The sequence below is a fragment of the Oryzias latipes genome, chromosome 8 (assembly GCF_053564925.1).
Source record: "Oryzias latipes strain Hd-rR chromosome 8, Olatipes_Hd-rR_3.1".
Classification (NCBI taxonomy): domain Eukaryota; kingdom Metazoa; phylum Chordata; class Actinopteri; order Beloniformes; family Adrianichthyidae; genus Oryzias; species Oryzias latipes.
In genome coordinates, this window is record NC_136244.1 from 14,547,151 (window position 1) to 14,574,866 (window position 27,716).

At 37.4% G+C, this 27,716-nt stretch overlaps 2 protein-coding genes and 1 long non-coding RNA gene across 10 annotated transcripts in view; 2 read left to right on the forward strand and 1 right to left on the reverse strand.

Annotated features, from left to right (window-relative positions):
• Positions 1 to 616: 616 nt before the first annotated feature.
• Positions 617 to 27,716, reverse strand: part of LOC101169457 (septin-9) — a 61,097-nt gene continuing 33,997 nt past the window's right edge. For 7 of the 8 annotated variants that reach the window (XM_011478256.4, XM_078951561.1, XM_004071487.5 and 4 more), the window contains 9 exons: positions 8,572 to 8,781; positions 6,777 to 6,905; positions 6,577 to 6,658; positions 6,281 to 6,418; positions 4,494 to 4,611; positions 4,036 to 4,131; positions 3,850 to 3,946; positions 2,610 to 2,661; positions 617 to 1,990 (listed from right to left, as the gene is read on the reverse strand). In XM_011478256.4, coding sequence (XP_011476558.1) covers positions 1,849 to 1,990; positions 2,610 to 2,661; positions 3,850 to 3,946; positions 4,036 to 4,131; positions 4,494 to 4,611; positions 6,281 to 6,418; positions 6,577 to 6,658; positions 6,777 to 6,905; positions 8,572 to 8,781 — 1,064 coding nt within the window. In that variant the 3' untranslated portion in view covers positions 617 to 1,848. Of the gene's footprint in view, positions 1,991 to 2,609; positions 2,662 to 3,849; positions 3,947 to 4,035; positions 4,132 to 4,493; positions 4,612 to 6,280; positions 6,419 to 6,576; positions 6,659 to 6,776; positions 6,906 to 8,571; positions 8,782 to 17,334; positions 17,461 to 27,716 lie in introns of those variants that run through there. The other variant, XM_020705352.2, reaches the window with a different exon arrangement.
• Positions 20,113 to 22,659, forward strand: LOC105354569 (uncharacterized). Its single transcript, XM_011478255.4, has 3 exons — positions 20,113 to 20,222; positions 20,645 to 20,714; positions 20,886 to 22,659. The coding sequence occupies exon 3, from the start codon at positions 20,887 to 20,889 to the stop codon at positions 22,381 to 22,383; it is 1,497 nt and encodes a 498-aa protein (XP_011476557.1). The 5' UTR covers positions 20,113 to 20,222; positions 20,645 to 20,714; position 20,886; the 3' UTR covers positions 22,384 to 22,659.
• LOC144994297 (uncharacterized) lies at positions 23,230 to 25,529 on the forward strand. The gene is made up of 3 exons (XR_013657756.1): positions 23,230 to 23,480; positions 23,585 to 23,656; positions 24,445 to 25,529. It is a non-coding gene; the product is annotated as an uncharacterized LOC144994297 (long non-coding RNA).

Sequence of the window (27,716 nt, forward strand, 5' to 3'; positions counted from 1 at the left end):
TTCATATTTAACTGAAAAAGGAGTGGCCCTCCCCGTCAGTTTTATTTACTTGACCTTTTAGAAATGCACTAAAAATGCTCCAGGTTTACGATGGCAGAAAACATAATTTAGCCAATCACAATCTAGAAATTGTACAGTTTTTAGAAAATATTACTGATTTCATGAAAGAATCATGCGGGCCGGTTGAAATTTGAATGTGAGCTGCATTTGGTCCACGGGCCGGACTTGCCTGATCGAGAAGTTTTATCAAAGATGCAGATTAGGGTTTAACAACCCAGAGATTTAGGGGACATCAACACTATACCTCGACTGTCTGTCATGAACTCAGGTCTGGTCACCTGCCATCACTCTCGCTGAAGAAGAAAAGACACACTAGTGCACTGAAGCAATTAGCGCTAATCAACTACGCTCCGGTCTGGCAGGCAGACATATTGATTTCAGATGCTAATCAAGGCAAGGATTAATGACAACTTAAGTGTTCCAGTAAAGGAATTACACCTGCAATTAAAAGCTACGGAATGCAGAACAACAGAAAATTTAAATTGGATTCAGAGTCTACAAAGATTTAACAGACCCAGCTGTTAGCCAACTTTAAATGAAATGAGCATCCACTAAATATTTACAACTTCAATCTTTATTTCTTTAAAATAAGGTAGAGGAGATTTTGTTATAATAAAAGTACAAAAAAATGTATCAGAACACAAGAATATACAAGACAAGGCAGAGGAGTGGCAGCTTACAGAATTATATATGAATGAAAGACACATTATTGGTACATTAGAAAAATAGAAAAAACAAACATTTTTTCTTTACTGAATAAATGATGCTGGAGGACCGAAACATGTTCAAATGAATTCCACCGTAAACAAACAGTTTTTCTGTTTGTGCCAGCACGCTTGTACATTTCTCTCCCATAAATAAAGCACTGCAGTGGACCTCATGGAAGGAAAACCATGCGTGTGCTGCATATGTTTGGGGAATAAGTGTGGACCACAACTAAAGACAAAAACATTCACATTTTAAAACGTGCATAGATACTTTTTCATCGTAAATCACTCTTTAGAAATTTGTATCAATAAAACAATGACATCTACAGGTGGGATTCTTAAAAAGGCGTCAAAAATCTGGCACCTGTGTTTAAAGGGATTTGACCATCTAAGAAAAATTCAGGCAGAGGTTGTGAGGGGAAAAAAAAGATAGATATATGATGTGATATTTGGTGTATTTTTGAGGGGAGAGCTGAATGATGCAGCATCTCATAGACTGATAGCTGCATGTGTTAGGAAAGAGCTGCCTGGCCCTCTTCCAACAGAACAAGCAGTGACTGAATCATTGTAAAAACAAATGATCGCTTCTCACACATGCATTAAAAAAAAAAAAAAAAATTAAAATAAAATAAACCCGTGTGGTAAAATGTCCTCAAAAGGCATGAAGAAATCATCAAACTTGCAAAAAGACATGGATGAAATTAGTTGTTTTTACTGTTTAAGACAAACCTGACACTGAAGAACATTGAGTGTCATTCTATCTTGTTTGGCACCACAAATGTTAACTGTTAAGGTACGAATGCCGGAAAAAGTCAAACTGCAGCACATTCTGAAGCCGGTGCATTCTCCTCACCATCTTTGTCAGCAACTGAGATAACAAGGTTTGGTTAAAAAAAAGGCACTAAGCTGACATGAAGAGTCCTGTGAGCTGCAGGAAGTCATTAAACACAAAGTCCCTCTGGAAAGACTTTGAAGTTTTTGTCCCACCGGGGACGTGGGGGTGGAAGAGGTGGGAAGGCTGTTGCTGAGGATCGCAGTCTCATCGCTAACGTATGCTAATGCCTTTGGAGCAGGTTGGTGTTTACATCTCATGGGTGGACAGGTGGTGTTCAGGGATACCGTTGGCTTGAGTCACTGCTGTGTTACTCTCATTGAGGCGTCTCACACGATACATTTCATAATGGATGCTGCTGGTGATGTCCTTAATGTTCTGCATGTGTGTCCTAAATAGAAAAAAACAAACAAACTTATACCTCCTGAACTGTTTCATCTAAATAAAAAAACTATACAGGAGTAAAATAAAATTTTAATTCCCTCGTCCCTCGTGGGAATAAACGCATTTGGAATATGTTTGTGTTTATTAATTAAGGTAGGTTTTTTACACTCATTTTTACTCTATAGTGTAGTAGAATTCCAGGAGACACTGGGATTTTCACACAAAAAATTTCTGCTTTACATTAAAAATACAAAAAACAAAGAAAAAGTATAACAGAGAAGTTACAGATTTATTTTAAAACAGAAAATAACTACGTTGTTCTGTAGATTGTGCCATGCAACGGCTACACCAAAAGGGAGTCACATGTGATGATTAAAGAACAATGAGATGGGTGAACACATAAAAGTTCCAATAAATTCCTTTCGTTCTTAAAAATAGCTGTGAACTTTAATGTTTGGTGCATTAAAACCGCATGCAGATATAATGGATGCTATTTATAGTTTGTTTGCTAAAGATGTTCGTTATTTTTTTGAGCAGCTGCATTCTGATGCAGAATCTGTAGTCTATTCTAATAGATGAATAAACACACAGAGATAAGCGACGCAAACAATATATTCACTTCTCACCTGATAAGAAGATCTCGTAAGTAGGCAAACTCACAGTGGGCTATGTTCTCAACTACAAGCAGAAAAAAAGGAGAAAATTGCTGAAGTTATTAAAAAAAAATATTTTAACTCAAATCTGGCAAAGCCCTAGTGATTTTGTAACCAGTTAGTGGAGAGTACCCTACCTAAAAAGTCCACTAGGTGGAGACAGTGATTACAATATCATGCTATTTTTATGTCATTGGGGCATTTCAAAGTCTAATTCAATCCCAGGCTGCATAGTTTTCTACTTCTTTGACTCTGAAGGTAACCACAGAAACTCCCATCACACACACAGCTGTGTGTGTTTTTGTATGTGGGATAAAACTCAGAGGTGTGGCTCCTCCTGTCTGAAACTGATAACTCACTTAAACATGCAAAGCTGATACTACAGTGAAAAGAAGTAAACAGGGAGTGTGGATGAGACTGCCCTGCTGGTAAACATGAATGGAATACTTGCACATTATTCTAGCTGCTGTGGGAATGAATATGCTTTTATATGTTTCTGCATGAACATTGTATTGTGAACTGTGCTTCCTCGCTGCAAATTGAACAGTGAAACCTGCACGCATCACCAGCTAAGAAGTGCTGGGGTTAGCGCAGGGCTGTCTGTGCTTCCTGGTCTGTTTTCTTTTCTGTGCCGAGTTGTTTATGGAACAGAGACACCTGTGGATTGCGGACTAGACTTGCAGACGTGATCATCCTTGAATGGCGAGAAAATATCTGCTTGCTTGCAGGATCTATCTAATGACGTATTTTGCATGTTTACACGTTGCTCTGCGGGAAAATAAAAAAGCTGTCGGCTTTGGGAGCAGAGAGTGCAGATGACAGCGGAGCTTTTGCCCGGTGGTGCATCCGAAACTCTCCCCTTTTTAAAGGATTGAGCTTTCATGCAGACTCTTGTGTGATTTCTTGGTTTTCCCACAGCACATTAGATCTTTGGTGTCATGAACTATCCGAACCTGCAAAGGCCATACGAGGCTGCAACACTTCTTTACAAAAGTAAGCAAAAACAGCAGTTACATGTCCATGGTGGTGTTAACTGTTCTTTCTGATATTGGGACCTAGAAGACTGCTCAGGGCCAGAGTCAGCAGCATGACAAGTTAAAAGTCTGAAAAGTTAAAGGAGCGCTGCTCCCTTTTACTCTTAATAAATGCAAAAGATTATTTTCATCCCAGAAAAGATCCAGTTTTTTTATTATAAAGTGGAGGAAAACTGTACCTTCAATAGTTCCCCATTTTGTCTTTCTCCCCAGGAGCCTCCTGCCATTGACCTGGTATTCTTGATCGCTTCCTACCACAGCAAACGGGATCATCTCCTGCATCCAGGTTAAAGGGAAACAAAAAGGTAAAAAACAAACAAAACAAAAAGGCAGGGAAGCTTTAAGTATTAAAATAAGATGGTTACCCGGATTTTCTCGTTGATCATCCTGTCTTCTGCGTCCTCGTCAAATTCCTTTTGGGGGTAAACGTCGATCCCATTGGATCGCAGTTCTTCCCTGATCTGGTGAAAGCATTTTAAAAACACAATATCATCACTAGCCCAACAGTTTTAAATTACATTAAAATACATTTGAGGATGGGAAAAGATGGTAAACGGTAAATGGCGTATCCCTGTATAGCGCTTTCTACCGTCTTTCGAAGGCCCAAAGCGCTTTACAGTCACAGTCCCATTCACCCATGCACACACACACTGATGCAGTGTGTGAATGATGGCAAACTTTCAATGGGCAAAAGAACTCAAATGCAATTAAATGTAAACTTTATCAATTAGAAGTGAAAATGACACCAGTCCTACAATCAAGGACGTTGATGAAGTAAAGCTCAGTACACAGTCCTCATCTAAGGACTCAAAGAACAGCTTGCCTTCTTTTTGAAGAAGTCTCTCTCCTCCAGTGTGAGGGTATCAGCCTTGGCGATGACTGGGACTATGTTGACGACTTTACTCAGGCGCTTCATGAATTCTACATCAAGTGGTCTCAGACTGAGGATGACAAAGAAAACAGAGTCAAATGTCGAGATCCCCCAGACTTTAAATACTGACACAAAAACCTTACAGCAGGGGGCAGATTTTGCAAAGAAACCTCTCAAACAGAGGAGTGCCCACAACACTCCTGCAGCTGCTCTTTGTTGATTCACAACATTAACATAATCCACATTCTGAGGTAATGGCTGCTTGATGAATTTGAGTGGATTTACCACCCATTGGGGAAGCAAAAGTTTTGCATGAGTCAGAGAAAGCATCTGATTGTTTTTAGAGGTGCATTACGGTCAGATAAACGTCACTGTGGCAACCACAGTTTGGTATCAACACAGTCTCTAGCACTCGAGCACTGACGGCAGACATGCAAAGACCGTCTGTCATCCTTCCTGTTTCACATCAAGCTTTTTAAGGCCGGCTGCACTGTGGGCCTTGGGACATTTGCAGAGCTGAAATGTCAACATACACTGAGAAAGAGAACCATTTCACAGCAGTTCCCTGTCTGAGGAGAGACATGCTAACACACTAAAACTACAGTTACAGGTTTTGACCTGTGGTATTTAAAAAAAAAATATATATATATATTTATACGGTACTGTCTTTGGAACAGTTTTCTTATTTATCAGGATCAAAAATACTCCAACATGAAATACACAACTGCAAAAATTTAATAAAAAGATGCCAAAAACGCCCTAAAACTTGAATATGTGAAAGCACAAACACACTCTCAGAAATTCTTTCAGTGAGAAAAACTCTCTTGCCCAAAGGCTGAGTGAGTCAACCAGGAATTGAGTGTTAGGGCAGATTGTTCCAATCAGAGCCAGATGTGTTTATTAAAAAGAATGTAGATAGCTGCAATGCCTCAAACTCCTAGTGTGCGAGTACATGATTTGGATGACAGTAAAATGACAATAGAAGTAAGGAACCAATTTATACATTTAGAGAGAGAGGGTGGGGGGTTGAGTTTGTAGAAACAGAAACATGCAGATACTGCCTGTCAAAGACCCCCTCTGATGAAAATCCTGTTTTTAACATTTTCTTGTAGCATGTTTTTCATGATGGAGGACATGTTTAGAGAAAATGAAGCTTAAATTGCAGTATTTCTTTATTTAAATTGTGGCTAGGATGTAGAAGGCCACAAGCTTCCTGCTACGCTTCATGATGAATCCGCTTGCAGACAAATAGATCCACGTATGTCTTCGTTTTCCTTGTCTGAGCTAGAATCTGATCCATAACTGTACGGTTGGATCGCCAAAATATCTCTCGCCATTTTTTTGCACCGGTAGTGTTAGGTTGGGGGTGTGAGGGACTGTACTTTAGTGGGAGAGCATATGAACAGAGAGCTTTCAATTATGGGTGATGGGAAGGGGTGGCGAGGTTGATCTTCATCAGTCTCGCCTCCAGCATTTCTAATGAACTCCTGTCGCTCTGCAGAAACTATGTCCTAGAAAACAACACATGTTCTTGATTTTGGCTAAAATGGACATAATGATAACCAAAAGACCACTGGGAACACTTTCAAATAGATCCAAAGCTGTTATCAGAAGTTGCAAAGAGTATTTTTATCATTGCACCCTTTGAAAGGATTAAGGTAGCATTTAGATTTGGCAATCGTTTTTTAGGAAGAAACATGATCTTCAATGCATTGAAGCTGAAACGTGTGCGTTCTCACCAGTGTCCAGTTGGGGGTATAAAATATATGCAGCAGTGAACTCTTGAATCTGGGATCCTCTTCTTTCGGTTAATGTTGATCTCCTCCTGCAGATACGCTTCATACTGGTCGTTGATGAACTTCATTATGGGCTGCCAGCTTTGTAATGGTTTCGATGGAACATGAGGGAAGGAAAAGAAAAAGACAGATGCAACAGAAAGAAAGAAAATAAGAGAAAACTAAAACGGTACAGAAGAGTCGTTTGAAGTGCTTGCTCTCTTGGTTGCATAGCTTCTGCATTGATGGTTAAACTGTACCAGTTCTCGTTGTTGATCTGGTCTCCAAAGCCGGGTGTATCGATGACTGTCAGTTTCATTCTCACTCCCTTTTCCTCGATGTCTGCAGGCCCCCAAATGATTAAAAAACCAAAAAAAATCCACAAAAATTAAAGGCGAATGTATCAAACAGGAGTTTAAACAGAAAACTTATGATACAAGACAAGAGGTTCCAACCTCACCATGACTGATTGACTTGATTTCAATTGTTTTGGGGATCTTTTCCTGGGATGTAGCCAGCACAGACTTTCGGCTGACTTTGGATTTGAACAGCGTGTTCATCAGAGTAGACTTTCCCAGGCCACTTTGTCCTGTAAGCAACATTCAGACACTCAGACAAAACATCCCCCCTGTGATTGCTCAAATAGCAGGTACCTAGCACAGCATATACTCATAATAATAAACCTAGTTTAATGACAATTTTCTACAGTGGATTGAAGTTTTGGAAAACTTCCATACCTGTGTAAACCTCAAAGCAACATTTTCTTAACCTCAACACAAGAATCAGAGCTATTGGAAATACAATAACGCTAATGTTTTCATGGTATTATTTGTTAACAACAGTTCTCTGGTAAAAAGGTATTGGATTATCCTGTTTACATATAACTTTAATTATTGGATATCTAAAGTAACCAAATAACAATCGAGTTTTTGGTGTGCCTGTAAAATAGTTTATTGATGCAGGTCTCATGAGGAAACTAAAGACTTAAAACTGCTGTTTGTTCCTCCTCTGAACTATTATGTAATATTTAGATTAGACTGCTGTCCACATCCCAGCATACAAACTCAAGGGGAAACAGAATAACCAAAGAGTTTAATTCTGGCTTCTTCTGCTCATTGAGCAGCCTGAAAATTCAGAGTTACATGTAACAAACATCAGGCAAGAAGATCAAATTGTTTTAGGTTAAAAACGTGTTTTTACATATAATTTAGATGCTAACGGAGTCAGAATCTCATCCCTGTTTAAAACACTTTAACTCCTCCTTTACAAAAAGAAAACTTGATATATAGGCACCTTCTGTAATAATCAATGAAATTGTTTAAATTTTTTTAATTGCTCTGTTACTTTTTGTGGGAATACATGAGAAAAATTAGAACTTTCTTTTTCAATAACACCAGTTTGGCAAATACATCCAGATTAGAGTATTAACATTGTGAATGTACGACCACAGCACTTCATCTATATCAGTTTCACTCTTTATTATTTAGATACTAATTTAACCATCATGTTTTATGAAGCCCCGATCCTGCATGGAGAGTTGATTATTGCTGCAAATGCAATTGAAACATGGAAACGAAAGTTGTTTTGTCTTGTTTACAGGAGAGTCTGGCCAGAGGCGGCTTCTCACAGAAGCTTTTTTAATTGAGACAGACTAACTGTCGCGACATCATCCAGAAGAGCTGAGCACTTGGGGGGAGGGAGTGCTTTTATGGGGGGTGCATAGATTGTCGAGGTGTGTGAAATAAACTCCTATAGAGAATCTGTATTTGATAACAGTGGTTTAAAGTGAATAAGAGAGTTTCTGTCAAACTTTAATTAGAGAGAAGCTTTACATCTTAATAACAGGATGCTTAAAAGTTAAGTTGAAGTAATATAAAATTGAAGTATGTGGCGTTAAGAACTTCAGACTGATTTTGAAGAGAACAAAGGAAAAGTTTTTGTACATATTTCAATTTTTATTAAGGACCTGAAGGAAGTGAATAAAAGGAAGCTGCTGATTCGTGCAGATATAAATAATTCTTAACAAAAATTGTCAACATTGTGAAAGACTATAATTTGCAAACCAGTGAATATTTACTCCAGACCACTCAGCTGTTAGCCTACATAGAAACTGGGTCAAGAGCACTTAAGAATGTTTTATGACCAGGAAAAAAAAGAAAATGTCATTATTAACATACAGCCTTCATGCACGTGCATTAACTTCAAGAAAAAAAATGTTAGGAATGAATATTCAAGAACAAACAGATAAAACTTACCAACAACCATAATGTTGAGTTCAAATCCCTGTTTCATGGCTTTCCTCCTCATCTGCTCAAGAATAGCATCAATACCTACATAACTGAAGTCCACCACTGGACCACCAGTCTTCTCTCCATACAGACTGCCAACTGCTGGAGACATCATCGTGTCAGGCACCACCGTCTCAGACATGGCACTGTTGCTGTAGCTGGATGACACTTCCGGTCCTGAATCGACACAAAACGACAAATGTGCTTCAGGTGGGAAATTAATGACTGACCTTTCAGGAGAAGAAAGGGGTGAAACTAAGAGTCTGGTTAGCAATAGCACAAATGTAGGCCAAAAGAGGCCTCAAGATAGGCTTGTAGCAAAGTTTATGTGATACAACATTTCTATTGGGAACGCTTTTGAATTAGATCAAGGGGGATCGGAGTGGGACTTTACGAGAAAACTGAGAAAATCTAAAACATTCTTTCCACTTCAACACTTGTTAACCAAATCTTTATTGCAATGACTCCAATTTCAAGTTTCCTCTAAACACATTTTTTAAAACTTTTTCATGTTTGCCATGACATGCTAAATCAGTGCATGCAAAAGACGACTTCCTTTTCTGCATCACTGTGCTCAGTCAGAGTAGGTCAAGAACTTGTATAGAGCTGCTCCCCTTCACACGGCCTCCTGCTCCCTCCTCCTTCCTCCAGTATAATGTTACTGTCCTGTTAATGTGAGACTGCAAAGGAGGCTGAAATAGGATCCAATCCCAACTACACTCCCTAACACACACACACACAAAATCCATCACAGCGTACATACTTTAGTTTGTGCATTTTGACATGGTGACTGCATGACCCCACATTCTTCCTTCGTTTGATCAAACAGCTGACAGGAAGGCACACTCATGGAAAAACAGATACAAACATTGGCTTACACATAACTGCCATCCAGGACTGCTCGCCAAAAGCTATCAGATTCCAGCAAACATTTGGCTAACCACAAACTGGAGAAAATCCAGACAAGTCCGTTCCTCACAAAAGACTTAAGTCAACAGAGAACAACACTATACATTTAAATCTTCAGTGACCTTGCGATGATTAATGAAGGAGAATGAAATGGGGGAAGAATAACATGGCAGTGGAAACTCGAAACATTGGGCTTTACTCTATTAATGTGCTCCATTGTGTGAATCCATGTGTCATAGAGACACACCTATGAAGCTGCTCTATTGGCCTCCTTCACCACTTCCCCATCCTGTTCCAGGAGTCAGTCAGCAACTTAGCACAACTCCATGCTTTCCATCCTTTCTATGAAACAACCCTGTTTCAGACTTCTGTTGTGCTCGTTCCTTTTCCTTTGCTCTCTGATTCCGTCTCACCGTCACCAGTTTCCCTCCGGATCTACGTCTGTTTGCGTTTTCGTATTCTTCATCGTCATTATGACACATTGTTCCATTCTTTATCTGCATCTCAATTCACGTGCATTTCTCTTTGACCCCAGTTATCCTTTTTTTATTCCTTTAGCTGCAAATGTTGAGGTCAATTCTTTCATTCTGATGGTAAGCAGGGGCTGGGTAGACGGTATCTAGACAAGGCTACAACAGTTTCAGCTAAAACCAGAAAAACTTTTAGCAGAAATTGACAAATTAATTGAGCAGACAATTCAACATATCTGACTTTGGTGCATTTTAATATCACACAACGGCTTCAAAAAATTACATTAAAATATTTTAGAGTAAATGTATAAAATTGTGAATTTTTTCTAGTCTCTTTAACTGATAAGTTCTGACATATCAGGAGTGAGAGCTGAAACAAATTTTAACCTTTCAAAATGTTTTCCATGCATGACTACATTAACTTATTACATTTAAATGTGGCAAAGACTGAATTTTTGCAATTATGAAAAGTAAAGGCCTTGCAAGATGCAGGGATTTACATTTGTAACTATTAAGTAATCAGCCTCATGCATTTACGGCATAACAGGAAACATGTTGCATTAGTGTCATGCAGTAGCTGATATATTTAGATCTTCCACTTGAGGACATTTCTGTATTAATACTAATTAATCCTACAGACAAATTGGGTCGCTCAAAACACTTCAGTGGGGTGAACAAAGTGAGCCATACATCTATGAACATTTTGCACTTCAGAAAGAAGTGCAAATAATTGTTTTTAAAATCCGCATTTATGTGTCTTTTGGACACAGATTGTAAATAAATTCTGCAAAAAAGGCTGTAAAATTTTGATACAAAACTTAAATGGTAACCATGTGTCACACGGTTGATAAATTTAACAACTGTACAACACATGCACCTTGGTGTGCCAATGGTAATATGTTATCATAGACATGGATATTATTTACTAAAGGCTTCATAATAGCATATTCATATAGGCCCTTTGACAAGTCTGTCTCCAATTAGTTGAAACTGTTTTGACCTATATTTAGATTAGCAGGACTGGTAAAATGCTACATAGCGTATACCTGTATAGATCTTTACCATATTCTTTACAGTCCCATTTACCTGTGCACACACACATTCACACACTGATTGTGGCTCCGCTGCCTAACACTTGCGCCAACCTATAACCACCAGGAGCAATGTGGGGTTCAGTGTCTTGCCCAAGGACCCTTTGACAAATGGGCGAGCAAGGCGGGAACCGAAGCTGTGACCCTCAGATCAGAGGTCAACCACTCTACCTCTGCACCACAACCACCCACATTAGCTGAATTTGACTGTAAATTAGGTATTTAATGCTAGTCCCTGTGCAGTTGAGGGGACTTGACCAACCAAATGCCAGTTTAGGGGTTTCTCTAGAGAAAGCATAGTACCTCCCTCTTGACACAGCTCTGTCTGGATAAACGGCCTCTTTTACCACATTTCTTCCCCAATACTCCTAAGATTACTTTCACTGCAAGAAGAGAGTTGTGTAAACAAATGGAATTAATAGAGCACATGAAAGTAGGGGCTTCTGAAATTGCTTTTCTACTCCGACTTAACCCCTAATCCTTGGTGATCATTGCAATTTTCGAAAGCTTTGTGTACAATTACAGAGCATTTTTTTTGGCATGAGGACTTCCCGATACAAGTATTTGACTTCATCACACAATGCACTCGACATCTATTGTATCAACATGCTGCCTGTTTTGTTTAACCAACAGTAAACACGCATTTATCTGCTCATGTAACTGGAAAACCCGCACAGCTACAAAAGGCAGAGTGAAAACAAGACACAAAGAGCAGCAACTGGTAACCAAATGCCTTCCTAGGAGCAATGCTCTTTAAAGCATTGTTCATGCTCCTTCATAAAACCAGACCTTTAATTTTCCCAAGTCAAACACAGTAAATAACTAAGGGAACATGCAACAAAAAAAAAAGGTTTACAAAGTTCAGAGCGATCACCGTGGGAAACCCAGTTGTACCTAATAAGCAAAATAAATCACTTTCATTACAGGTAGTAAACTGTCGTCAACTTTGGTAAACAATAAATCCCACAACCCAGAGATGTTGATAGAAGAATGTCAAGCTGTGAGGGAAGCAAACTCAGTTAGAGCTGTTGCTATGAAAATGAGTCAAACCAGAAGGGTGGGAAGCTTCAGAGGTACCTCTATGTTAATACATCCACCATTCAGAAGATGGACATGTCTGCACCTCTGGCTCATCCCATGATGCACAGCAGATCTGTAATGGATCCAGGCCAATAAACACAGGAGACATGCTGCTGGAAAACACTACTTTGAGTGTAAAAACATTTGACCTCTATCTCTAAATTGTCTCAGGCTTTCCAGCTGGTGGGCATTAAGGATAGATGATCAAACACAGTGTTCTGACAGCAGAATAGATGTAAAAGTGAACACGAAGAAACATCTGGACTTAACTGGATCTGAGTGCTTTTAATCACAGGTTTAAGACTCCCAAAAAGAAAGAGACATCCTGCTTTTCTGTCTATTAAAAATGGGTTTTAGCTGCATTTATTCTACAGGGCCCCCAATAATTAAAAAGGTGGAACAAACCCAATGGTTTTATTAGTCATTTAATTTGTAGAATCTGAATTTTTTGAATGTTGTATTTTGGCAGAATAAATTCTCAGAAACATTCTTTCTGTCTTGGTAGGTGGAAAACCCTTAAAGACCCACTCCAATGAAAATGGTGTTTTTAACATGCTCTTGTAGGATTTATCTCATGGTGGAGAACATGTATAAAGAAAAGGTTCTGAGAAGTTTCTGAGAATTTCTTGATGAAGTCGTGATCACTAGTAGATGTAAAAATGCAGTTTGAACAAGCTTGTAGTTCTTACATACAAATTACATTCTGTAGGCCACAAGCTCTCTGCTCCACTTCATTCTGATGCATCCACTTGTAGACGACTAGATCCATGCATGTCTTTGTTTTCCTCATCTGAGCTGGCATCAGGATCAAAACTGTCTGGCTGGATAGCTCCGATATTGCTTACCATTTGTTTTGCCCTGGTAATGCTAGGTTGTAGCTATGTAGGGGGAGAGAGTGTAAACAAAGGTTGTCATTCACCTTTTGGCATATCCCTTAAAGGATGATGGGAAATCAGTGCAGGTTTACTCCCTGCCAACAGTCCTGCCCACCATTCAGAGGCAAATTTCTGATGAACTCCTGTTGCTCTGCAGAAACTATGTCCTTTATTTTACCTAAAAACAACACTCAGAATTTAATGACCCCTGGGAACACATTTAGATCAAAAGATGATTGGAGTGGGACTTTGAGAACTAATTTTTAGAAAACAATTTTAAACTTAAAGCAAGTCAACATTTATAATTAAACATTCTATAAGAAAACATTGTTTTTTTTATAAGAGTTGAAAAGCAGAGGACTTCTGCTTAGACTTGCTGTTGCACTGTTTTCAATTACAGTTCATAAAGTTTTTCTTCAGCAGTATCCGATTTCTCTGCTCTTTGTAAATAGATGCAGAAGTCTGTTGAATGAAAACAAAAGACACAAGAGCAAGATTTGAAAAGCCTGAAGAGAAAAAGAAAACAAGTATGTATGACTCTGACATAAAACAAAGAAAAAGAAGACGATCATCGTGCAAGGGGGAGGTAAATCAGATAAAGGCCAGGCAAAGGAGGACACAGGAAAGTACGTAGAATGAAGGAGGGGGGAGGAAAAGGAAAGGCCATGTATTCTGTTGAGTTGGTGATTTATTCTCCTTTTGGGTCATTTTCATCAACTATAGTCAGGCTTCCAAACCAGGAGGTAAAATTCCAAAGCGGCGAAACAAGGCATTGAAACGATAAAAACTGTGAAGAAAAACTTTAACTATTTATCTTTAGTGGCGAGAAGCACTGATCCATGCCTCAGCTGTCCAGAGTGTTGATCTTGACAATGTGGTAAGAGGGTCAGAGGTCATGTTCCAGTTTAGGCTGGAAAAGCACTGCGCTGAGGTTATTTCCCTCATGACAAACCGGTGGTTTGACCTTCTGTACAAACTGGCTGAATCACAAGGCAGGAATCCAAAGAGTGAAATGGACTGGAAACTTGGATGAAGAGAAGAGAGCTAGTTTATTTATTTTTTCTTTTCTTTTTTGTTTTTTACAGTGATCAGCTCTACTCATGTAAATAGTCAGTGACTCACTGAATTCTTAAAACTCCAATTGAAACTTTTCCCTTTTTTTTAAGTCAAAACTGATGTAAGCTACAATTTGTGATAACCCATTGAAAAAACCTAAACAACTGTTTTTCTATTCACCTAAGTAGAGCTTTTTTGGGGGAAAATTTGATTAAGTACTTACGTATTTTCTCAGTTTTCTGTTTGATAAAAGCATCATTTGAAATTTGCCGTTACATTATGTTTATATTCCTTATTGCGGTCCATTTTTCATAGCAAACGAGAAGATTTCAGTGCAAGCAGACAAAATGAGAAATATTAATAACTTATTTTATGTAGGCCATGTATTAAAATATCCTTTACAGTGCTGTAATAATTCAAATACTCCACAAAAAATGCTATTAAACAAGCTTTAAAGTCTTCCTAAATTCAGGTTTGAGCCATTTTCTGCAACATTTTCTCTTTGTGAACTTAATTTGCATTCCCCGCAAGGTCTAAAAATGCTAGCATTTTAATCATTAAAACACGTAATTTGGTTTGATGCTGATCGTGACACATTTTTGAGTACATGTGGGCTTTATTGTGAGCTTGTTCTTTATCAACTAAAACAGGGAAATCTTGAAATTCACATTGAAAATGTGTCTCTCTGCCTTTTCAGACAGGTCATTTACAGCAAATGTGAACACATCCTCCCACCTGCCAACACTAAATCCCTTCATAAATAGGGAAACTGGAGTGGTGGCAGTAAAAACTCTGCATGTTTTGCTTGCTATAAGTAAAAAAAAGGTACAAGAAGAAATTCCCGAACTACTCTTTACTTAGGTTAGCCGAGAAATGTGGCCATTGACCTGCAGGCTCCAATGGTCAACTTCCTTCCATTTCCTACAAGTTTAGTTCTGAGGTTCATGCATATTTGAAAAGCCGCATTGGAAGCTGTTTCTTTGTCAACAGCAGAGAAATGCAAATTGCTATAAAGACAGTAGAAGCCCACAGGTTTGTCTAGACTGCCAGAGGAATGTGTTTCAGTCTCCATTCTGTGGTAATACACAAGAGACTGTTGTCTTTCTAGGCTCCTCTGCTGCCTCCAACACCACACAGCTCTTAAAGAAAAAAAGGTTGAGGTTTCATCTGCATATTATGAAAACACGCACAAGCATGCAGCACCAACAGAACGCTTCAACACGAATTTGCTTAATTTCTATCCCAAAATCTATAATTACAGAAGACAGAGCGACATTCTTCACATAAATATGGCTAAGTGTTTTTTTTTAACGTTGAAAATATTCTACCCTAAAACATTGTATAAAACATCATTTACACAGTTGTTAGCTTCTAGCTGCTCATGCAGCTGGTCAATTTATTAACCAGGCTTGAGTATCATTCCATGTTTATCTTTGTGAAGGGGTCCGAATGGATCTGGAAAATAGTTGAGGTAGTTCAACGGGTCACAGGGATCAGGAATCTGACCTGTGTCCTCACGCATGCTTGACCTCACTCAACACATGTACAAAAAGACAAAATGCCACATAAAAAGGGTAAGATGTATCTCATCAATACAACTAGTATATTTTATTGTTTTTTTTTTAAACAAAGAAATGTTTCTCTATTCCAAAATGCTGAACAGTGAGCTGTAATGCTTTTAATAACGCCCCCTTACAAACGGTTTACTAAGTATGTTTTTCACAATAAAGCCTTCTAAAATGCCATCTTAGTAGAAGCTCAATGCTCAGTGAGCTTTAATATTGTGTGGGTCTGTGGAAAACTAAAAGTACAAGCTGTTTGATTGATCCTTTACACCCTTTTCAACCCCACAAGTAGGACTTCTCAAATTCACCCAGCTAATCTTCAGACTTAAGGACTAGCAGTCATGGACTATAAATACTATTGATATCAAATTAGGAATACAGTACGGTCGACCATCTAAACAACTGAAAACACAATGAGATCAAATTACATATGAGTGAATATTTAGGCCCTCCTTCCATTTCATATTTGAATATGTTGTTTAAAGTATACATTCAATGTCTGAAATTCATGTTATACAAGAAGTTCATTTTCCAATTAAGAATTACTTTAACACAAATGTATTATGTAACAGACAATTTTAGTGAGACTCAATTATATTAAAAAATGACTAATAGGTAATAGTTTACATAATATCAATTATGTAAGCAATACAAACTTCAGTGATTTGTTGTTTTATCAAGCTAAAACCTGCTCTGTGGATGATGAATTGATTATTCAACAACTGAAGCTACTTCCATTACAATTCCTCAAAGAGAACACAAATGCTCATGCTTCCAAACCAGAGTCTAAACCAGGAATTCAAGGAATGTACTTCCAGGCCACACAGATGAAACCTTATCAATTTGGCACAGCAGGGAACCAGATGAGTTCATGAAATATTTTACATTTCAAAAGACATGAGACTATTTTCTGCAGCAGATGCAATCAATTTTTCTAAGCCAACTTCCTGTTTAAGTAACATCTTGCACAAACGTCTGCAGAAAAACAACAACAACTATCAACCCAAACTGTCATTTGCCCAGAGGGAACAACTAAACTTCCTTCAATGAATCATCAATCAGTACTATATAGAACTGTGAGCACAAATTACAGAGGTATTCCTAAGAAACATCCACATATTTTGAAAAGAAATCCATCTGCATTAGAAAGAATGATTTCTTTTTTCTAAATGGCTACACAATATCTGTAGCCAAATCCCAAACTCATTTGGAAGGAATATAAAACATGCAAACGTTACTTAGGTGACTGTAAATGATATGCAGAGAAGCTGTGCTAAAAGTCAGAATCAGTTTAAAATGGCCCCAAAAAAGGAAAACTAGCAAAGGACAACAAAAGTTTCCAAATAAATTTAGCTTTTGTTTTTGATAAAAGAATTATAAGTTTAAAAAAAACAAACTTTTGGTTTTTAGGAAATGAAAAACAAACAAAAACAGATAGTTACTCCTTAGAGACATGAACACACATAAACAGTGGGTGTTATGGTTAAACTGAAACCTTTACTTGAAACTCAAAATAGCCGACATGCTCAGAAAACGAGAAATAAAAAATAAAAAAAATCTTTGACAACACAAACATAAACGATAAAATCTGGAGTAAAGGAAAATCCTTCCTCGAGTAACAACTGCCTCCATGCAAACACACTTGCGCACACATGCGAACCCTCCCAGTATGCAAAGCACTTACCGCCAGGAAAGTGTGTGCATGCGTGAATGAATCCTTCCCTGCTGAAGTGAAAAGCTCCAGTGAGGGACCAGTGTGGCAGGTCCCTGGCTGCCCCTCCCATCACCATGTGACTCAGCATGTCAAAGTATCAAGAGACTCCTACTTCCTCTAAACTATTCCCCTCCCTCTTACCAGGAAAAAAAAAAACTATAGCTGGATACTAAGGCGAAAGAAGTGATTGCATTTATCCATGTGTTAAAACCAAACAGCTTAGTGGCATTTTTTTAACACATGGAATTATGCAAACCCTTATTTTTTGATCCATTCATATATTGTTTTTACTGCACACGACTGAGGATTTTAGACTAATATTCTGTTTATGATGTAGATATTAGATACCAAAAATCTTCTCATCTCAGTCACAGCTGAATGTGTGAACTACTATTGGGTACCATAAAACAATATAAAAAACACAAATATCAGGGTAGAGAGCTCTAATTCTGAAAGTAAAGAATGGAAAAATTAATTCAAGCTTTTTTATGATTTTTTATTTTTTTATTTTGATGGAAAACCAGAGAAACAGTCAAGAAGCAGAGAAATATAGAACTGGCTTGATTTTCAGCAAAGCAAATATTTTAAGGGCAGAGTTCCCACACAGTGTACATTGGAAACAAATAAAGGATGAAAGGAACAGCTGTTTTCAACCTCACAGAAAGTGTAATTATACACTTGTGTAGAGGCTCACAAATGCACACAACCACACATCCCAACGCATACACCAAGCAGAAATTCCACCGCTTCAAATGGAAAGTTGGAAAGACAAATTAAAAAAAGAATTTAAGGCAAACACATCTTGTCCAATAACTCAAGGCTAAATAGAAAAACCCCAAACATCCTTTTTTTTTTTTGTAAATTGACAGTCAGGTGAACACGACAAAAAAATAAAAGAAACATAAAAATCAATAGGTTTTACAAAATATGGAATGAAAATAAGCCTTTGCACCTGGTTTTGCAATGTGTGAAACCTATTTTTTTTCCTTAAATAAAAAAGTTGCCTCTCCTAACAATCTTTCATTTTTGTTTAAACTCTTATCCTCGTCTTTTTAAAGCTATTATTGCCTCACAGACAAAAGCATTACATGTTACTGAAATGCACTGTATTAAAACCAAAGGTCAGCATGAAGATAACTACCAGAAAGACAAAACTCCCATTTGTTAAAATAGACGTAACCAATAAAATCAAAATACTGCCCCCTTTAAAACTCATTCATGCTGACGCCTGTGTAAAGCCAACATTCTTTCAGAGCCACTCAGAAAATATCTGCAGGATCTGTCATAACTTGGCATACCTCTAAACTGAGGGATACAGTGGAAGTGGGTAAAAAGATCTTCATTGTCATAGAATGACAGAAAGCCAGTGTTAGCTGCTAATGTTTCTGGACCACGCTAAGCCAAGATGTGTCATGTTTTGGCCGGTAGAACATGCTGCTCCGTGACAGTGTTCCTCAAAGCTGCCCGAGGACTTAACAACACCAGACAGGTTAACCCAACACGGTCTAAAGCTCTAAGCAATCAGCTTATGTTCCTTAAACAGGAAAACGAGGCGGACATAAAAACTGTTATAGCCCCAGCTCTTATCAAAATAAGAAAGTGGTGTGTTGGATTCTTTATCTGCTTCACATCAACAGTTGCTCTTATGCTGCTCATGTGAAAGATGTGGGTGGCAACCACTGAGGAAATAAATGTTTCCTTTGTGTGTGTTTTTACTCTTTTTCGGCTTCATCCAAGGGGAATACCAAAGCCTCCAGTCAGATCAAATGAAACCTAAGCGTGGCTGTGAGTAAACATTCATATGTGTGTTAGCATGTGCCTAATCTACATCAATTGTGCACACAATATGAGAATAGTATGTATGTAAAAGAGCCTTGTTTAGAAGTTTGAGTAAAGTCAGAATGGATTTAAAGATTTAGACAGAGGGAATTACCAGGAAATTGATACTAGTTGGTACCAGTAAATGAAACCTTGTGTGCCTGTGTATGTGTGCGTTTACGAGGTGTCACATGTGTGTCCAGTTCTCTGGGAAAAGCGGAAGTACTTCCTCAATTTGGATAAATTACAACAAACAGCCACAAGATAACATGTTAGTTATTAAAAGCAGGCCTCCATATCTTCCAAAAACACGCCTGAACAACAATATTTTATACGTGTATTGCAACAACAAATCTGCATCTCCATCAAACCTTCTACAAGGGCTTTACAACCTCGCAGTTTGATGTCCTGGTGTAAGAGCGCCTTCTGCTGGGTGCTGGTGGAGTTGCAGAATGCATGGCATAACATGCACCACACTGACCGTTAACACAAAGCTTTAGCAATTCCTCAAGTTACAAATATTGCAACAAAGGTACACCCATCTGTATTAAAGGAAGTGTATTTACTAAAGTAATGGATAGAAGTCAAACTGGTAAGTTATTTAAAAAGTAATATGTGGGACCTTTAAAAGATCTATGGGTGTGGCACTATATCAGCACAATTTTGGACCAAAACTGACAACAAAAAAATTAGGGGGGAAAAAAAATCCGTAACGTTGCATCATCTTTGTCAAATGGGCAAGAGCTAAGGAAATGCAGAGCTCAGGCCCTACCTGTAACAAAACAAGTACCAATTGGCATTTATGACAGACTTTATTTTAATAACATTTAAATACATTTTATTTCTGTAAATATATAGCATTCATATACATTTTAGTATAGCAGGAAGTCTCATTCAAACAGTTTTATAACTAAAATGGATATCGCAACCTAAGAATCATCTGATCTAGTTTCATTTTCACTGAAAAGGAAGTCCAGGGGGAGTGACTAGGCTCACACAAACAAAGAGTAAACATTCACGAAAGCAGCCGTGTCAAGGAGGTAAGCTCTCTATTTTTCTTTGCAACAATGTATTTGCCAGTTTAAAAAGAGAGCACCCTCAGTTTATTGTACACTATTATATATAATACTTTACCATGTAAAAAATGTTATTTTTTCTAGCATGTTACACTGGCATATCGTGAGCTTCACTGCAATTAGCTCATCCTTTTCTGAAATGTTTTTCCAAAATGGAAATGTATTTTAAGACAAACTGAAAGGTTTTAATCTTAGAAGCACCTTCTCTGTCCATCAAGCATTTAAAAAAGAAAATTTTCCTTTAAATATATTATTGACTGTAACAATTTAAAAATTATTAACTAACTTTCGTTTTTTTGCACATATAGTATGGTTTAGATGCCCTCTTAATAAAACAGTAATGGTTGATCTAAAGGCTGTTATTTACTCTGGGGACCCATTCACAGCTGAGGACCTTTAATGCAAGCAGAGGATCATTGGGAAGCCAAACCTCCTACTGTCTCCATAAACATAAAAGTAAGAGTTTTTTTTTTTTATTACTGTAGGTAAAATGTTCATATGGATTTCAAAATTATTGAAAATATTTTGGCGGTTAATTTTTAGATATCACATCTTGTTAAAAGTTTTTGATGTGTCCAGTTTGACAACGAAGAAACAACAACTCTCGTATGTGATATGTCTTAACAGAATGAAGAAGCTACAAGTGATCACAGGATATTGCATCGTCCTGCTCCTTGTCCTGACTTCAGTTTCTGCGATAAAAAAGCTCTCCACCATGGACAGTCTCAAACAAATGAACTTCGGACAGTCTGTCCCCAAACACAGTCTTCTATTGCTGTATTGGTTTGCCAACATAATTGAGATTGACAATAATAATTTGATACGACTGACATTTGACCCGAACCAGGGAGATTACGGTTCACATCATTATGGAAACTATGAAAGAATGCTGGAACCACTACCTCACGGAAATGTCAGATACAGGTACTACACTGTTGGTAATCTCAATCATGAGATGTCCTCGGAGCTTCCATCCTACGTTATTCACCCCCGAGTAGGCTTTGAAGGAAGAAACAGGGACCGGATTATATTCAGAGTCAGAGAGCAGAATGCAGGAAGGCAGGACAGACAGATCATAGATCAAGTTTATATTACCCAGCATTACGAGCAAGCCGATAACCAGGGTACAAGGTATGATCCAGAGCATACGTACCAAGTTACTACCCGCCTTTTAAACCGGATTAGAGAGTTTAATGATGATGAGGATTACAGAGATGTGATGGAAGATCTCAGACAACTCAGAGATAACTTTGGAAGTCATGCTGATGAGAACCAGCTAAAATACATTAAGAACAGCTGGGGTGAACTTGCTTGCCTTGGACTATTTCTGTATATTGTTGTCCAAGAAAAGCTCTCCTCACACCAACCAAGCAAACGACAGAAACCACCCACAAGAGAGAAGAAAAATTCTGATTTTGTTGTGAACATCCCAGCAAGACCCCCAAGTAGCATTTCAGGAAATTTTACACGCCTCAACTTGTCAGATAGGAGAGACTACATGGCAATTAAGGTAAAGACAAGCACATGCGGTACTGCCATGATACATTGGAGCAATATTCCAGGAAACTATTTAAATGAAGGTCTGATGATTGCTCTTTACAAGAGCGATGACGATGACAAGGCCCTGTTTTCTAAGTATATTGGAAACCAAAAATATGGAAGCTGTGACACAAAAATCCCCCTGAATGAACAGCTACAGGCTCGACTGCATAAGACGCAGACATCATGTTTCTTCTGGAAAAGCCTCGGAGAGGAAATAGACAGAGGAGACGAGTTTAAGAGTCCTGAAGCGGTTACTATCAGTGGCAACGCAGCAAAACTACAGTTGTTTGTGAAAAATGGGAAGGCTTGTGCTCGCTTGTACGTGTTAAAACATATGGACTGGAAGTCCATATGTAAAAAGGCGTGGGTTGGTTTCTACAGCTCAGAAACAAAACACACACAAGACTATGAATGGTGGCAATGGCAATGGGTGACAAAGTTCACACCTGTGATGAATTTTCAAGACTTTAACTATGACACTTTTGAGTATCAATCAAGTTTGAATATTGCTCCAGGAGTCCAAGCGAGACTGATATTGGATGGTTATGAAGAGAAAGCACGCACCCCTGGCTGGACGTTGTGAAGAGAGAGGACAATCATGATTTTTTTACATTTCAGTTGATTAGATGTCTTTACGAAACGGCACTGATTTTTTCATGTACTGATGTTTAAAGTTTAAAGATGCTTGATGCTGTCAAAAGAGTGATTATGCAGTTGAAACATAACCTGTGATTGGTTTGTCTTCTCCTGTCATAGTTTCTTGTATTTTAGTGTTGATGAATTGAGGGTAAGAAACTGCTGTGCAGATTGTCAAATCATTTCCATTTTTTAAATAAAGTTGTTATTTGTTTTACATTTACATCTCCATTGTAAAGCTTCTGTATTTTCCCCCCACTACTTTTATTTACTTTTTCAACCTCTTTTATCCATATATCGGTCTTCTGAAACCACTGAATCTCTTTTGGGGTAATGGGAACCAACCCAGCTACTGTTGGGGGAATGACGGGTACAACCTGGACAGGTAGTAACTCTCACATCAACACCTGGGGACAATTCATAATCCCCAATTAACCTATGAGGCATGTTTTTTGACTGTGGGAGGAAATATGGAGTGCCCAGAGAAAACCCACAGATGCAGGAGTGGAACATGCAAAAACAGCTGGGATTTGAACCACTACACCACATTGTTGTTTTCAATAAACCTATAAAACAGTATACAGTGCAGCCCTTATGTACTTGTTAAATGTAGTTTTTCAAAGATAAATCTCACCATATTCTTTTCTCCTTAATCTTAATTACTTTTAAAAAGAAAATATAAAGTCCGGAAGTTTTGATCACAAAGATGCACATTTTCGTATTAAATAGAAGATTGAGGATATACATTTGAAAGAAAATTATCTTTCAAATAACAAAAAAAGAATGTCTATGAGGCAATTTTCAACTGAAATTATTTTTGAAAAATTCCAACAACTATAGGTTTCTCCTAGTTTATTGGATTTTTCCTTCTAATTATTCAGTTTAGCTAAAAAAAAAAGGCAGCTTCCTGCATTTTTAAGAAACAGTTGAACTCTATAACCCAACAGAATTAAGGTTTCATTTTCTATGAACTGCAAGTTAAAAGTACAAGGAAACTGCCACTCCTCTTAAAGTAGAAGTTAGATACTGCAGCGGACCAAGCAGGTACGTCCTCCCTCCATGAAAATATTAACAGCTCTTTTTTTTTTTGCAAAAAATTCTGTCCATTATTGCAAAAATTTTAAAAGGTGTGTTTATGTTTTGTGCAGGAGAGTGTAAACACACGACAGCGTTTTGGTACCATCATAAAAGAAAAACTTCTACAACTGCAAGAAAAAGAGGTAATATTTAACAAAGAGGAAGTTGTACATTTACAAGATTTAAAAGAGGCTATTTCAAAAGTATATAGATTTAAACTTCAAAGAAAAAAAGTACATTTTTGAGCTGTAAACTCTGAAAATGAGTAACAAAAGGACAGTGTTACAGTATAAGAGACAAAGAATGTATTAAAAAAAAAAAACGAACTTTAGCAGTCAGTACATTTTTATTAAAATAAAATACAAATTTACTCACAAATGAATTATTGTGAATAAATGGACATTAAAAAGAATATGTAAGAGAATGATCCTCTTAAAATAAAACATTTCCATTGAATACTATAAAAGGATCAGTAAACTATGAACTACTATTGCGTGGGAACAGAATTCTTTTTCATGGTAATGAAATCCTTATCGTGGAAACAATTTAATTATCTTTTTACCCATATCAGGTCACGGGCTCTGTAGTAAATATTTAATCTGAAGTGTTTGAAACATTTAAAACTTTGAGATCTTTTCTTTTACTTGAAGTTTTCTCTGGTGGTTTAGATTTTTATATAGTTTGATATTTTTAATATTTAAACTGATTTAAGTTTATTTATAATATATTTAAAGTTTAAAAGAAAAACATGACAGATTTGTCAGTAACAAGAACAACCAGCTTGACTTGCATCCCCGCGTTTTTAAAGATCAAGTGTTTAAAAAAAAAAAAACGACTTCTACAAATAATAATCTTAGTCTCTTTTTTTAAAGATAAAATATTGTATGAAAATTACATGTTTTACATACATTTGTACATTTTTCTTTCCCAGGCAAAAGAGATGGCGAGAAAGATCACAATTTGCTGTGTTGCTGTTCTCCTCATGTTAACAGCCGTTGCAGCTGTACCGAGGCGTGTCAACTCCATTGCAGACGTGCCAACCAACGTTCTTTCACTGCTTCACTGGTTTGCCGAAAATGTGAACATCTATTCCAATGGAATTCAGCTGATGTTTGACCCAAGCCAAGGCAATTATGGATCACACTATTATGGAAATTATGAAGGTTTACTGGAGACTTTACCTCAGGGATACCAGTACTTCAGTATTGGCAATATCAATCAAGATTCATATCCATATGTTCATAATGAAAGGAACAGGGCTCGGATCATTGTTAGAGTCAGGAGACAGAACAACCAGCAAGCAGATAGAATCTATATAACACAGCATACTGGGAATTATCCTGAGTCAAATTATGATCCTCGCCAGACTTATGAAGTCACTGCTAACGTGTTACGAGAACTGGCACAACATCCTTCGAATGAAATTCAACAGAGAGCTGCTGGCTACCCATTTCAACTCCAAGGAAATGCACCCAGATCCGTTCGTCCAGCATATTCATTTCCCAACCAAAGCTACTACACTTCTGCTCCACGTTCATTCAGTGAAGACAGCATTTGGCTCTACCTGTGCCTTGGTTTTCTAGTTCTAATATTGGTGGTCTTTCTCATAATAGCGGGAAATGCAAAAGTGTAGATGGCCAAAGGTAGATGCCTGTCCGACTGTAGCAAATCCTCTTCAGGAGGATTGTCAAAGCAATAAATGGTTAAACAGCAGTTAATGCTCTGTTATTTGTTTGTGGGATTTGGATCTGTTCATTTTTACCATCCAGGTTTATTTTAACTGTTTTAAATATGGAACTTCAGGGTTAGTGGACTTTGATTACAAAACAGTTCATCTTTTGTAAATATGTTCAACTTTTCAATAATGTAGAATAATTTTGTTTTAAGGTAATGATTTAATGCTTCTTTTTCTTTTAGTTACTAAAATGTCTTGAAAAAATTCCTTATTGACTTTAACTTTTGTAAAAAAAAGAATGAAAACGTTTGGTTCAATAAATTTCTTTACATCTACAAAGATTTATTTCCTGTATTTATTATGTAAGATTTGTTTTGCATTGATATGTATTGCACATACATATCAATTTGAACTACATTTAATAAATTCTGTATAAAAATTAAACACAGAAAAACATAAATTGGATCCGTTCCTGTGATTTGTCACGTAAAGCCACATCTGAGGAAGATTATTTGTGATCGCTGAGCAGACTACTAAAGGAAAAAAGAAGGCAATTCAAGTTAAATCTTAAATAAAAACTTTCATAAAAGATCTACTTTAAGTGAGGAATGTGAAGTGCCAGGACTACTGACCTTATGCTACACAGAAGGCACATTTGAAGCTCTAAACTCCAAAGGGGCACAAAATAATACCTTCTAGAAATAAAGGAAATGTAATTAAGTAAGAAAGAATGGTTCCCTACTAGATGTTTCCTAAACTCTAAAACTGCTACTGTGGTGCTTTTATTTGTTCATTTTTTGTTTTAGGGTAATAACATGGAAGCAAACAGAACTTGTGCTGACCATTATAGACCTACAAATGAATAAAGAACAAATCCTTGCCACAAGTAAACGAATAAAATATTACTTTTGAATGAATAAAACTGATTATCTTGTGTTCCCTAAACATTAGAATTAACTGTTTTTCTGTTAAAAAACAAAAACATTTTCTGTTAAAGGATTTGAGTGGAATGTAACTTTTTATCGTTTTCTACAAATCTATAGGTTTGTTTTGGTTTAAACAGCCAACTTTCCACCTTAAGAGACAAGATAATTTTGTGTGGAGTACTCATAAAAGAATGTTTTGAACAGCAAAACTACTCTGTTTATAAAATCTTTATATTTCCTTAAAGATAAGGTTTTTATCAATCTTATTTGAAACCTAAGAGAAATTTGGAATTACTCTATTAAGCCCAAAACAAAACTATTAAGCCTATTAATCCCCTCTGAGGGGAATCTACACGCCTGCATCAAACCTACTTCCCCCTTACACACTGTATAGGTGTTGGCTACAACCCGTCGCTCGCAGCATGCCTGTAGGACAAAATGTACGTGAACATTTCTGCCCAATGGGATCAACTGTTCATACAAAAAAAAAAGAAAACTAAAAGCTGAAAGAAGGAAATCAACTAACAAGTTCTTGTACATTTCCTTTTGTTAAACTTGTTTAATTAGTCTTTGAGTGCAATGACTAACATGTTCTCCAAATGTGAGCTATGAGAATCTTTACATTGTTGTAAAGAAAAAGTCTTTTGTTAGAGAAACCGGTTCTGCTCGTCAAAATATGGCTGTCAGTTCTCCTAAAGATGTCAGCGTTGCTGTATTGCGTGACAATCCAGTAAACTCCATCTTTTTGCTTAGTGTACAACCCGGATTGTTAATTACCCCACCCTCAAACAAAATCCACCCTATCAATGATGACATGTATGTATTGCATATTTTCCTAGGTTAATGGCTCATATTTTTTTGATTAAGTAAAATAGATACTAAGAACTGCTATACCGCAAACATAGTTTTAAACTAATATTTTATCCTACCCCCTCTCAATCAAAAGAAAAGTCACTAACTATAGTTAGTGACTTTCTGGACACTGTAGCTATAGCCTGTGTCCAGAACACTTTCCTGCACACAAATTACACCTCTCTACATTTGTTGCTTTGCTCTCCATCCCACAGTCTCCTCCTCGCTCCTTTTGTGCTCCTTTCCTGCAGGGCCTCCCTCTACAGCTCAGCGGTGCAGGAAGGTGCTGGTTATTTGAGCCAAATGTGACAGAACTTTGGGATCGAATCCTTTCCCTTTTCCTTCCTCGTTTCCACATCAACTCACTCTGGGCAACATTTTCTGATTTATACCACGTTGCAACTACACCAGTGGTGACACCCGAAAAACAAAAGAAAACAAAATTCAGTTTTATGTTAAATGTTTTATGAACTCCAGAAAAGGAATAACAGCAATGCACAAAGTGAAACCTTTGAGCAGCAAAGATGAGCTCATGGTTGCTTCTGAAAGTGTTTTACAACTCCCTGCACACACTAGTATTCAACCTGACATTATTCATTTCAAATGTCAAATGAAAACAGAAAATATGCCACTCAAATGGCATATGGACATGTTCAATAACCTACAAATAACAAATCTAAAAGAATGGATTATAAAAGTAAAGGAGGAAATAATGAAGGGAACAGACTACAATGCAACTCTCAAGTAAAA